This window comes from Syngnathus typhle, linkage group LG6 (assembly GCF_033458585.1).
Source record: "Syngnathus typhle isolate RoL2023-S1 ecotype Sweden linkage group LG6, RoL_Styp_1.0, whole genome shotgun sequence".
NCBI classification, from domain to species: domain Eukaryota; kingdom Metazoa; phylum Chordata; class Actinopteri; order Syngnathiformes; family Syngnathidae; genus Syngnathus; species Syngnathus typhle.
Window position 1 is genome coordinate 9,959,013 of NC_083743.1, and position 14,145 is coordinate 9,973,157.

The 14,145-nt window shown below is 38.0% G+C and overlaps 1 protein-coding gene and 1 long non-coding RNA gene across 2 annotated transcripts in view; one reads left to right on the top strand and one right to left on the bottom strand.

Annotated features, from left to right (window-relative positions):
* Window positions 1-14,145, bottom strand: part of LOC133155591 (calsyntenin-2-like) — a 135,865-nt gene that overhangs the window by 18,023 nt on the left and 103,697 nt on the right. Inside the window, exon 9 of the mRNA XM_061281034.1 lies at window positions 6,108-6,270. Within this exon, the coding sequence (XP_061137018.1) occupies window positions 6,108-6,270 (163 nt within the window). The remainder of the gene's footprint in view (window positions 1-6,107; window positions 6,271-14,145) is intronic.
* The window catches only part of LOC133155592 (uncharacterized), a 59,821-nt gene that overhangs the window by 15,436 nt on the left and 30,240 nt on the right, over window positions 1-14,145 (top strand). The gene's annotated exons all lie outside the window — the stretch shown is intronic.

The window sequence follows — 14,145 nt, forward strand, 5'->3', positions numbered from 1 at the left end:
ACTGCTCGGAATGATGTATCAGTGAGCTCAAAAGCTCAGTCTGAGCAGTTGGATGAACATCTGACCACCACAAGAAACAATTGATCATGCACTTATTTCCTGGTTGTGAAAACATAAACAATGTATTACTCCCAAACTTGCCACATTTAAGCCATAATCATTTGCTGTTATTTCAGTTGATAGGTTTCCTCATTGTCAGTAGAACAGATAGTTGAGATGAAGGGTTGAGTATATTCCGTTACCTCACACACTCTTCCAAATAAAAGGAAACACAACATCTAGTCTAGACCTGTGGAAACTATATTAACCCTTGATTTTTTTCCCCTCCCTCTTAACTTTGCTTAGATCTGTGGGCCATGCCTGAGACTGCTCTAAAATATATTTTGCTAACATCCCTGTAAAGAGGAAATAAACTTCTCTTGGGATTCTGAAACACCGCAGTGTTGTTACTAACATTGCCATATTAAAATTATTTTGAAAAATTGCCAAGGAGGCTTAAAAATCCCGAAAAATCAAGCTAACTTGTAGTGTGACCGCTGATGTGCTGAAAGTTTGTCTTGTTGTTTTTAACTGTCAAACACCACATATTTTCCTTACGTTGACATGTTTGAGCCTGAGAATCGTGAAAGCTTCTCGTGGCTGGGGTATATCCCACGAGTCGTCGTGAGTGCGAGCCAACACCTTGCATGCAAGCCAACCCAGGATCCTCTCTCCTCGGCTGGCTCGTCTGCTGTGTTACATCCTCGTTTGGGTTGTGTTGATGTGTGGGTCCACAAAAAACAATTTCACATGCGGCCAACTTCATCTCATCCACAAGTAGAGATCTTCTCACTGTTCTTTATAAATATACTTTGCGTGTGCAGATCTCTGCCATGGAGACGGCACGTCTCACTTGCGCTGAATTAAAAGAGAATGAGGGCAGCAGCTTCAATTGCCATGAAAATGCCAAAAGAAATACAGCTCCACCCTGGAGGCTGCAGTAAGATAACTTCAGCTTTTGCTTGCTTTGCATGCTCCATGTGAGAGGAAAGTTCATAAAGCCTTGTTTTTTCAAGATAACGATCCATTCAGATGTTATCTGTATAGGCCACGGATTGACGAAGGTTTCTTGAGAATTATGAGCTGCCGTGGAGCAGAAATGATACAAGTGAATATCCCACTTTGCAGTGGCTGTTGTTTATGAGATGATCATTCCCTCAGCTCGCTCTACATCTTCCATGTGCTCACTGAAGCGTCTGCTCAGCTTCATTTGCATCTAGGAGCAGCTTCTGATGCTGGAGAGGCTAGAGAGAACTGGAAATATGATCACGACTTGTGTCTACTTGTGGGAAGGCCAGTATTTATTGAAAACTGGGAATAACTCTCATTACTTACTGTAAATATAGAAGCGGTGTTGATGATAATCAAACATGGCCGACTCTTCCAAAGGTTGTAGTTTCAGCTAACATTGACATTCTGGCTATTTTTATACCTTCATATAAAAACATGCATATGATAGGGCACTGTGAGGTTTCTCCTGCTTTAACCAATGCAATTTAAATAATGATGAGGTTTATTTAATACTAGGGTATTCTAATTTCTCCCAGAACATCGGATTTGAATTAAACCTAAAATAATCTAAGATGTGGACTGAATATGTGATATCTGATTATTTTTGTTGTGCATACTTTGCTGAGAAACTCGCGGTATCTTTTCCTTGTGTATAGTTTCCATTTGTTTATTTCTTAAAGTAAGGTTATCAGTTCCTGTTTCTGCTTCTATTTGTAAATATTGCGATTTAAATGAAAATGCATGATTCAGTTCGTCAGATAAGTTAATAGTTCTCCAAGTGATATGCAAATAGTTATGGTAGAATTGTTTTTTCTAAGTGCTTTTATTACGGCATTACTGCTATTGTCAATAGACTAACATATTGTAAGTCTTAATACAAATATTTGAAAATATATGCCATTGCTTCTATGGTCATTTGAAGCCATCAAACGATTGGTACTTTAGCATCCACATCTTAGAAAACATACGTCTAATAATACTGACAACATATTTTCTCTGTACCTTGTGAAAAAAATAATACAATTTAATTTTAGTTTACCGCATTGTATTGTATGTTCTTGCTCAAAATGATTCAATGGCTAAATCCACAAACGCTCATACTTGCCGCTAATGCTGTCAGTATATCCGTATATTTCAATGAGACATGCTTGGGGGTAATTGCTATTCATTTTCATCAACTGATGAAAATAATTTATTGCAGGCCATTATTTCACATTTACTTTCATCCACAACTGATTAATGCTTGTTCTCAGCTGCTAATGGTGGGTTGGTACTGATTTAATTACCGTCTTACCAAAGCGTACAATCTTGTGCCACCAAGCTCAAAGTTTCATAGCATAAATATCAAGAATGTCATCATTCTCAATTACATTTACTTGCTGTGGTCATGACAGAATCTATTTACATCAAACAATGCTGACTGGCCAGTTAATGGCTATGAGCCATGAAATTACATCAAGGAATATAATGAAAATGTCACTGCTACATGCAACTAAGCTTTGTTTGGACTGACATTTTCTTTCTGTTTGCTTTGCACCCATTGCTTGTCTACTCATGCTTTCCGGTCTGAACTCTTGACAGTATACAATAACAAAAGTCCCTGCATGGAGGTTTTGGTACACGCCTCTAAATCGGTGATTTAATCAATCAGGTTTTGTACTACACACTGTTTCTACCTGAATCTTACAATGTTATAATACTAAGAGAAATAACTAGCAAATTTTGATATGATCACAAATGTTTTTCATGATTATTGCTCTGTGTTGCTGTAGCCATGTGTTTATTTAAAAAATATTGAAGAGTGAAACATTAAAAGCCAATTGTAGTAACTTCTTCAACTTTTTTTTCCCAACACATTGATTATTGCTAGTACATATCCGCATCATTATATTATTGTTAAGATCGGAGAGATGTTATTAGTGAGTCACTCTGCAACTTCCTCGTCTACTCCGAATATTTGGGGAACCATTTAGGTGACGACCATCTCCAAAAGGCCCCAGTGCACAAAGCAATATCCATGATAGCATGGTACGATGAGTGTGCTGTATCAGACGTTTCCAGAGCCCTGACTTCACCCCAATTAAAACTCTTCAACCTCCAGAGATTATGAGCCAACACCAGTGAATTCTGAACTCACAAATGAAAAGCTACATGTTTTATTGCTCCACTACGTGTAATTGGTAGTTATTTCAAAGTGCCATTTTGTATTTCTGTTTGGTAGTTAAAATTAAGTGAGAATTAGATTAGTACATTTTTCCAATATTTTAATCACCAAGAGTTAGCTAGGCATTCAAGTCACTTACATGTGAGTAGTCAGAGGTTGAGTCACTTTTAAATCAGTAATCATTGCCTCTGTGGCAGCACATAAAATACACTTCCTACAAGCGTCATTCCCACAAAGGGATTATGAGAAAAAATAGAGGAGTCAAGTTAATTGCTTAAAAGATTGACAGGTAATCGTTTCATATCATAATTAAGTTCTGGGGTAATCAAGTACCCTTCTCAGATGTCTGACCGGAACCACATAAAAGGAGAGTGTGTATAATCTAAAAAGCAAAATAGTTGGGAACTCTTATCTCTTTGAATGTAACATCGGCAAACGCAAAGCTCAGTGATTTCAAAAGGCAATCTGTAGTGGTTAATGGCCCTTTGGTCTGGCACTTTGCATTGTCACTCTTTTTCAAGAGTCAAAGAATCAATGACATGCTTTTCGGACTATCAAAACAATTGTAATTTTACAAAAAAGTGCTATTTTTTGCACTCTGATGTGATTAATGTCAGCTATTCGTTTAGAGGACATTTTAATTGTATGACTTTACTCCAACTGGTTCAATTATTTGTCAAAGACAGTGTCCTTTGTAATCAAATTGTTCATTCAGGACTAAAGAACAAGTGCCACGCTTTTTGGTTCCCTTAGTAATGATGTGTCAAAAAAAATATTAGTGATATCGTTGGGTTTGCTCTGATATGAAAGAGGTATTAAACCAGCATAATGCCACATTTAATACCAATTTTACTGTGACTCTGATCTTAATCTTTCACGTTTCATATGTGAATCAATTGCTTCCCATTTAGTTAAAGACAAGACTGATAGCACAGAAGGTCTGAGTATGCAGTTCCCAAGAAAAGGTACGTGAAACCTTTTTATCCGATTAAAATGGCCGTAAATTTTGAGCCAATTTTAATCTAAGTCACAACAATTGACAAACAGCCTGTTTAAAGGAATATCAAGCAAACAAAGTGCAGGGTTGAGAAAGGATAAGAGCTGCTTGTCTGATGACTTTTCAAAAACATTATTGTAGTAAGGAGTCAATTAGTCTACTGTCATCAAATTGAGTATATAATAGAAGGTGTGTCTTTAAAAAGCACATTTTCCATTCTCATTGCCCAGCATGTATCATACTTTGCACAAAAGAGCTCTCAGAATACCCGCAATTAGAAATTGTGAACTTATTAAAAAAAAAAAAAAAAAGTACTTCCAAAAGCTTAAAAGCTATCGTGTAATAAATAAATCATTAAATAACGATGAATCATGATTATCGGTTGACACCACATACAAAGACACTGCTGCCAATTTCCCCCCAAAAATAATGAACTTTTCAAAAGAACACCTAGAAGTTCCACTGCACTACTGGTAAACTGTCAGTTTAGATAGAAGAATGCAAAAAAAATGTTGTTTGGGAGGAACAAATGACACTTTGTGTGAAGAAAAAATGTACAGAAATGTACGGGTGGAAGATGCATCATGGTTTTGGTACTGCATTGCTGCCTCGACGGAAAAAAATATTTCCAATTTGTCAGGCTGAAGAGAAGATGGGTGACGAAGGACAACAACCCCAAAGTTAAAAACAGAATGATTTCAACATTATTTCCTACCCAGAGTCTTGACCAAAAACCAATTGAGATTCTGTGGCATGATCCCAAAGAGCGACTCATGATTATGATCAGGCTTCTGCAGAGCTTGCTGATGAGCCGATCATTTGACTTAGTTGTGTTGTAGGAGGGGAAAGATCTAAAACATAAAGGCTAGTGAGCCTTGAGCACAGGATTTGGACTTCCCTCTGACATGGCAAGTGCCTCACAAGCAAGGGTGATTCTCACTAACCATCTGATCCTCTTGGATTACCAACAAAGAGAAAACCTCCCTGCATCTTACATGAAGGTGATCAATGTCCAATCTTGTGTGCCTCCATCTGTAAGGATTCCCAATGGGCATCACTTAAAACACTTCATTCTAAAGCACCATTATTCCCCAAATGTTGAAATTTCAGCCAAGCCTTTTGCAGCCTTAAGCTTCTGAATGACCTTGTTTACATAATGAATAGATTGCCCAGTAGCATTTTTCAGGCTGGATGCCAAACACAACAAGAGTCAAATAGTACATCAGGTCTGGTGTGCTTTGCAGCCCATAAAATCTGCCCTATTTTACATCCAAGTCGTTTTCTTTCTGTTTCACTCTGTGAAGCATATGCTTGTTGCAACAGTTTGCAGGTTTTTAATATATCTGTGCTGATGCATCTGTATTCAAGCTTTTACAGGAACAATATCTATCTATGTATGTAGAAATTGAAGTGATTCCAAAAGGTTCTCATACTTGTAGTTTTTTTGAGAACTGTATATGAGGAGGTGCATATATATGTGTTGTTTTATATTGGTATGTCCTCTCCTTGGTTCCTCTGTATTGGGTACTCCTCCTTTAGGACAATGTGGTGAATACATAATATCAGCATGAATAATTTGGGATTTGTTAACTAGCTCTGAATTATCTATACCATCATTAGTGTTGCAGGTGAACTGGAGTCTCTCAGCTGACTTTGACCAAGGTGCGGGGTACACCTTGGACCAGTTGCCAGCCAATCCTGGGCAAGAAGCCAAGCCAACCTAAAACTTGCATTGAAATATGCATGTCCTCAAGAAAAGTTTCTGTAACATGGCTCGCAACTCTAATCACAGTAGAACGATTCTTGCTGACTTTTGATTCAGCTTGCAATGAAAGAAACACTATATTCCTTAGAACTATGAAACGGTCTAAATGAAACTGAAGGAAATCTGATCACCTTGCCAGCAGGCACCAACTGTAAGTTGTACGTCAATCTGGGAAGGATGGATGGGCCAGTCATCTGTCACCAGATAGGGATCATATGTCACTCCGTCCACGTAGAGTGTCACCGCTGGAAACTCCACGTTGATGACGTAGTAATGCCATTCCTTGTCGCAGATCTGGCACACAGAGAGAAAGAACACGGTCAAAGTCACACGGACTTGATAATATATTTCAACTTTTTAAAACATCCCACAGAAGGACATTGGCTCCAGACTTTCCCTGTAGAGTTTGGTTGACTGGAGATCACCAATAAAATGTGAGGTTGAACGCTAGTTTGATAACATCTGCCCTACATTTTACTGGTGACCTGGTCAGAGCGTACCGCACCTCTTAGCCGAAGTCAGCTGGAACAGCTCATCTGAAATATTAATCAGAAACGGATGTATGGAATTATACTTTTTAAAGCATTTTTTTTTAACAATCTGATGCCCCCAAATGTTTCTATTAATGTTAAACTGCCTTGGAGCTTGTTGACTCTCCCAAGCAGAAGAGTAAGTGGGCCCACACTTAGAGGAATGTGATGCTGATTTTAATACATTAGTGTTTGAACCTCTTCTGAGGAAAGCTTGACAGTGCCACTCATTTGCATGTTTGGCCCTCTTTTGACGATGTAATTGATTGCACAAGCACCCTCATGCCTTTTGTTTATGTTTTGCATAATTTCTCCTTCTGTTTTGCCATAGAAGTGCCATTCCTATTTAGCTGTGCTTCATCTCTTCCTCTCGGCTCCTCTCATTCAAGGTGGGTCAACTTCCGACCACTTGACCATGGCTGACCTCTCTCTGCACACACAGCGGCTGTGAGTTGTAATCGATGGTGGTGTTTTTGGTTGTGTGAGGCAACTTGGTGTGATCTTTTCATCACTGCTGCTTGATACAAAACATCGATATCTGCAGTTGGTGCTTAGATTGAATAGAGGATCATGGTGGGATTCAGATCAATAACAGACATTTCTGATTTGGAGGTTCAGCGTAAGGTCACAGCTTGCATGTCTATTGTTGCCTTCACACTGGATTCCTAGTAAATTGATGCATCAAAGGCGTAACGGTAGCGCTGGATTCATTCATCTGTTTTGTTTTGACAGAACTCACCGAAGCGGAACATTGCAGTGTCCGAAATGTGCATTCACAAGGGCGCAATGAGATGATTGAATTAGTGGTGATAACTGGTTTCAACACAAAGAGCTGTGGGCAGGGATGCTCGGGTATTGAACGTCAGACTACACCAGCTCCGATCCTACCTCAGAATGACCCATTACGTAAAAAGAAAAGTGGAAAGAAAAGCTACCAACCTGTGTTTAAATCTCATGAGTTTGTGATCTAAAAAATGTGACCAATATCCATGCATCTGCCTATTATCTGAACCACACTATCTGAGTTTAGCTAGCAAGCAGACTAATCTCTCGACATCAACCACCATTTTTGTCTACATTGGCTCTTTATTTCTCTTCTATTTGCACCAAAGGATGATTTTTGCTTCACAGTAGGTGCGGTGTTCATTTGGTAATGAGATTTGTGTTAGCATCAAACAGTCCTTTTTGAAAAGGTGCACAATCTATATTCAATCCTACAAACTTTGTTTCAGCAGCATACATCAAAGCCTTCACAACATTCAGAGTTGCAAAAAGCCATATATCCGTCCTACAAACTCACTCTGAGGATGCTCTTGCTCTAACAACACACTACCCACCAGAAGTTGTTTGCACACAAAAACATCAACTGAGCTGCATTACTTGTCAGCAAAAAATCTTCTAAGCCAGAGTTGATGTTCAGTTCTGAATCTCCACTTCATATTTCTTGTGCGAGCAAAAACTTATGTATTCCCCGATTACTTCCCTGAGTCTCTGCCTGATGCAAATTGACAGATGGAAATGGTGAACGAAGTAAATATTCCTGCAAACAAAGGAAAGAGAGGACTGATAACAACCAGAGGACAAACCAGAGTGAACGAGAGAGGGAGAACAAAAGCGTAGCACATCAAAGATTTTTCATCATCTCTTGGGGCACTTGGTGGAAAGAAGAAAACAGAATTGCTATCTGCCCACTTCCATCTCACTCTTTTTCGTTTATCTGCTCGCCTTTTCTCAATGCTTGTCTCTCTATTAGAACCTGACAGTGGGAGCGGTTGCCTCATATCCTTCCTTTGGAGTTCAAAGTCTATCTGCACCCATCCTACGAACTTAAGAGGAGAGATGGAGGGGGAAGATAGTAGAAAAAGATAGATAAGGCGATGTGAGGCGAAAAGGTGGTGGCCAGAGAGATGACACAGATGGATCAGGGTAGAGTGCAGATAGGAAAAATATGAGGAAAGGAATAGAATTATCGGAAAAACAACTTTTCCAAGATATTGGAAAGAGTCCTGGAAAAGAAACAGAAATATAACTTCTAAGTAGCAATATACTGTATATTGTCAAATAGTGCCTCTGCTCTAATAAAGGCTGTGACCCGATTGTCCTATCTCAAAAGCCAGCCCACTCGCATTAAGAATAAGAAATAATAGTGACCCCATGAAGATTTCCAAAGTGTTAATAAGAAAATTACTGTAAAACTACATAGAGCACAATCTGTCTCTATTTATTATTACAATCTTTGGAAATGCTAAGTCGCTAGTGTCACAGATTGTAATTAGCCTCATGTTAGGATTTTGTAGCAGTTGCTATTTTGTTTCATGAGCTGACAACAACATATTACTTACTCTACAGATGTGCCATTTCATTTGGGAGGGATTCAATAATATTTTGATGCCGCACAGCTTTATCTGGTAATTAATTTGGCTTTTGTAAACACCCCCACAAAATGGGAAACAGGCATTTATGAAGTGTACAGTGTACATATAATCTGTTTTAACACAGACAGTATAGCAATTTTTAATTTTATTTTGCTGTTTATATTTTTACTTGTTTGTGGAGAGCCACACAGAGGGACTGAGAAAATGAGAAACATTATTTGGAGGAAGAAATTTAAGGAGAGTATTAACAGAGATTGATGGGCACTGGAATGAAGGTGACTTTAAATCAAGGAGGTGAGTTATGGAAAAAAGAGAAAAAAGTTGCTGTAAATGCAAAGTGAACATGAACAAAATTATACACTTATTGTCAACATTCGAGCAGATGCAATTTCGAATCTTGCCAACTTCCTCTTCTCGCCTGTCAGTAATTCATTTGATGAAACTCTGACATTGTTCTTGTTAAGAAGTATTATTTCTCATTTTATAGTCTGAGGGGAAACATGTCTAAACAAAATGTTTCATCATTCAATCCATTCTAGTATTTGGACAATTATGTAAGAGCCCCAAATTGGCAGTGTGCAAGGCATATAATTATGAAATGAAAGCGACAATTACATGAGTGATAGCGCAGCAGCCATTTCAGGTGTTCCTCTGTCTGTGTGTTTGTTTCAGGGAGATATACTTGAAGCTATGAATTACTGACTTGTAAAAGTAACAAATTAGTGTAGCAATTATCTTGCAGCTCAAAGCTGTGACACGAGTCAATGGTCGTATGACTCAGAATTGCTACCTCACATCCACAAAGCTGCATTTTGCAAACACAATCACATCCGTGTTTGGCCGTTTAAGTAAAATATTTTCACCTAGTTAAACGCTAATTAGCCCAGATTTCCACACATCCACTCTATGGTTGGTTTAACACTGCAGGTCTTCATGGTTAATTTGGATTTTTGGGTGAAATTCATTCAATTCCTATCTCAGCTTTCACATAAATGCGGCCTCAGACTGTCTGGTGTGTAAACCAAATGCGGCCCCCAAGAGACCTCTAGAAGGAGCAACGATGTCACTGACAACATAGTGTTTGCGGAAAATGTGTTCCAGCGTGTCGGAGCTCATCTGTTTAACATCTCGTATCTACAGAGGAGCGATGTAAGAGGAGGTATAAATGTTTGGGAAATGAGGCAAGGCTTTTCAATCTCCAGAGACTTCTACTAAAGATGAAATCACACCATTGCTACAAGTAATAAATGAACCGTACTACTATCATCATAAATATCCACTTTATGCTTCATCTTTCGAGTGGCATTAATTTGAAGTCAAATATAAAGTAAATTCTGTTACGCTTAAAAAATTGGCAGATTCAATTTTGTTGCTCCCTGAACTCTCCCTGTGCCCACACGGCACACATTTTAGACTTTTGTCAATTTTGGATCTATGTCACCTGGCCATTCAAACTGAGGTCAGATTGGAAAAAAAAACTGATACTTATCCAGTCTAGGACCACAAAGTGACCAGGTCTGATTTAAAAAAATAATCGAAATTGAGCCGTTCAGACTGTCGCGCAAAAAAATGAGATACATACGCATTTGCCTGAAGTGTGAACCGAGCCTTTGTGATAAATGTTGAAATTACTCATTTTATAAAGAAAAACATGTTTTGTCCTTCCGTTTTATAAATTGAAATTAGGGCTGACTCACCAAGTGTCGACCCAGTGAGTCATTCATTTCCCTCTGTTACATCCCCAGTGATTGAGTAAACTGGTTTCTCCTTTTCCAAGGCAACTGTAATTGAGTGAATGTCTGGATGAGATAATTATGTGTCAAAGAAGTTAAGTAATACAGTGGAAGCCAAAATATATATTTTATACAATGAAAATTACAGTCCTAGACATGATGGGAAAAAGAAATGATACGGTCCTTAAGGACATTGCATCTTGAAGTTTCTAATTCACGTGCAGTCCATTTGCTTACCCAATTGTTAAAGTTGTTCATGGGGATGATATTAAACTCATAAATTAGTATTTGATATGCACATAGAACTAATTTTGTGGGGAAGAAGCTGTGTATTATGGAAACATAATAGCAAATTGTGTGCACACTATACTTATTTTGTTCACCACAAATGAGTATTGTAGCCCCAACTTATTAGTTTTTTTTCAGTGTCATATCTAGATCATATCACTACTCCCCATTCAGACCTGCAGGGGGCAGAGAAAAAATGACCACATCACATATCACCAAACTTCCTGTCAGATGCCAGGGATGGCCATGTGGCCTACAGACCAGCATGTGAGCTGGGGGGAACAAACAAGGAAAATCCCAGCTTCTGGTCACATACATCTGGTAAGAAATGCTGTACTTTGGTTAATGCTTGGTTTGTTTGAAATGTTTGGTTTGAGGTACAAGCTCTATTTATCTGAACTTTGAGTGGCTCAATCAATTAAGTATTCACAAAGGCAAAGTGGATGTTTGTTTGGCATATGCTTATGTTTTCAGTGAAGTTGCTTATTTACTTTTACTTGGTTACTTATGCTTCATATTTGCCTGGTATATGTATGCAATTAGCGAATTTAGTTCAACTTAAAATAATGCAATGTTTAAGGTTATCAATCTAATCACCCTCTAATTAACCTTGCAATGAACTGCAAAAAAGAAAAAGAGGAAGATCTGAGTTGTTCTTGCATTCTAAAGACCAAGGCCTTTTTTCAAGAACAGGGGAAAATCAGGTGACACTGCTTTGTGGTTGCGCTCTTTGAGGGAATATTTAGTCTCCATTTTTCTTCTCTTAAACTATCATCTTGATATGCAGTCATACACAATCACTGTGTTCCTTCCATCCAGCCATTTTCTATTAATCATTCCGCTTGCTGAAGAACTGCGGCCCATCCCATGTGACCTTTGGGTAAGAGGTCAGGTATAATTTGAAATTGTTGCAAGCCAATGGCAGATTTTAAATTCATGTTGTAAAATTGCGACGTATGTCAGATAGATTTAACAAGCTCCAATGTGTTTAACGGTTGAGCGTGCAATATAACACAATCTTGCAGTTTGAATGCATAAACTGAAGCACTTAGGCAGAGAGATAGAATGAGACAGCATCATGATAAACATTGTTCAAGCTCTCCTGCTGACACGTAGCATCCATCACGCGCCCGCTCTTGATTACCAAAACCCTGACAACACATGCACCTTTAGTACTCCTACACCACATTCAACAGCCTTCTATTCAACTCTTCTTATCATTTTCTTTGACCATGCTTAAGGTCAGGGTGGGATGTGCACAATAAATCTTCACTGCACGCACTTGACAGCAGCCCTCCAGGAAGTGCTTTAGCCATTTGGAAGCAAAACCAGAAGCAAAGGACCTTAACTTTTCTTCTTAAAAACTACTTGAGTGGAAAGGGAAGTCTGGAATGGAAGTTCCAAACAGTCATTCGCCTCAAAAGTAAGACAAATGTGTGGGGAAACAAAAACAAAGAGCGTCTACTGGTGACTTGAATAAGATTAATATGACAAATTTCAAGGATCTGCAGTTTTTACTGTTTATTTTCTATACACCATGAAGTTATGCTTTGAATGCATTATGCTACATTACATTTATTTTCAGTTGATAAGGAAATTGCTTTTAGTCATCTTGTGATGTTTTTGTTCTTCTATGTATATCTGGCTACTGTTTTTACTTTTGAAAATGAGTTCAAATATTTTTTTCTGAATATTAAATCCTGACTTTCAAGAAAATAATTGAAACGCAACAAAAAAGGACTATGCAAGAGTAATTTAAACTGCTTGTCACCATTTCAATTTGTTTTATTTATTTATTTGTTTTGGTCTGGGCCTAAATTGGCATTCCATAATGCAATTTGAAGATGGAAATGTATTCTGCTCAAGAGTCGTGATAATGTTTTTGCAGTCCCATTCTGATGGTGTTGCATTAATTATTCACCATAACTATTGATTATATAAAAAGAAAAATGTTTATTTAAATTACCTTGGGGCACCATTATGCCAAAGGGAACCATCAAATGTATATCTTCTTTTCAGGGACGCATTCAGCCAATAAAAATGGATGTATTAAAAAAAAAAAAAAGAATTATTTTTAAATGTATTTCCTGTTCAAAAACGGAATGAACATGAACAAACACTATTCAATTGTCATTGAAACAAACAGTTTTAAATTTGCCAATTAATGGCGGTGATAAATGTGTTAAGCACTGTATTTAATTTACATAATGAAACCACTATGGCGACAGCAACACGATCTGACACGTGTGTGTGTGTGTTTGTTTGCAAGTTTGTGTGTGTGTACATGAGATAGAATAATAGTAAAATAATAATCTCTCATGGGGATTTGATGAACATATCCATGCTGAAATAGAATGCTATTGGAAAATTTGTTTCTCTACTTGAATATTGTCTAATCAGTGGATGCCAGAGGTTAGTCATAATGGCCGATGTGGCTTAGTGGTTGTGTTTGTATACCAACTTGAAGGTTGTTGGTTCAATCCTCACTCTTGGTGACCATGTCCTTGAGCAAGACACTGAATCCTAAATAGCTCTCAGTGGCGCCTGGCGCTTTTCGGGAAACATCCCTTCAAATACTGTAAGCGTGCCTTCAATCAAATGATTACAGTAACAACCTAAGGGTTCTCTTTCCATTGTCGAAACTAACTTCATTTTTGCGATAGCAATGCCCATTTACCAACTCAGACCAGTAAAATCCGACCAATGCGATTCCTCCAGATGCAATAAAGCAATTTGCATGGGAAGCAGATGCGGCATTCAAGGATAATGAGAAAAATCTCGACACTACACAATATAGGGATGGGGGGATGTGAAAGAGAGATTGCAAACATCGGGAAAAAGGTTTTAAAAGGTGTTTGCAATAAAGACTAATTTAATTTGGGAAATGCACAATGATAACAAATAATCCAGCAGTACCTCTGTAATATGATAAAGATGCTATTTCTAACTGTGAGTAATATCGTTCCGAGTGCTTCAGCACAAACCTGTCATTTGTGATTACGCTTATTAATTGTGACAAGTTTATATTCCTTTCTGTCAATGCTTAACATGTTATTCGGGACATCCTATTGTGTAGTATTGTGTATGCCAATAATACAGCAGATATGTATTTCAGTGATATCACAAGCAAGTAATAACCACTATATGAACAAAGTTGTGCAGTCTATATCTAGTTCAGTTCACTCACCCTCATTCCACTTTTTTTTTTCATGTCACGTTCATTTACATCAAACTCATCCAAGC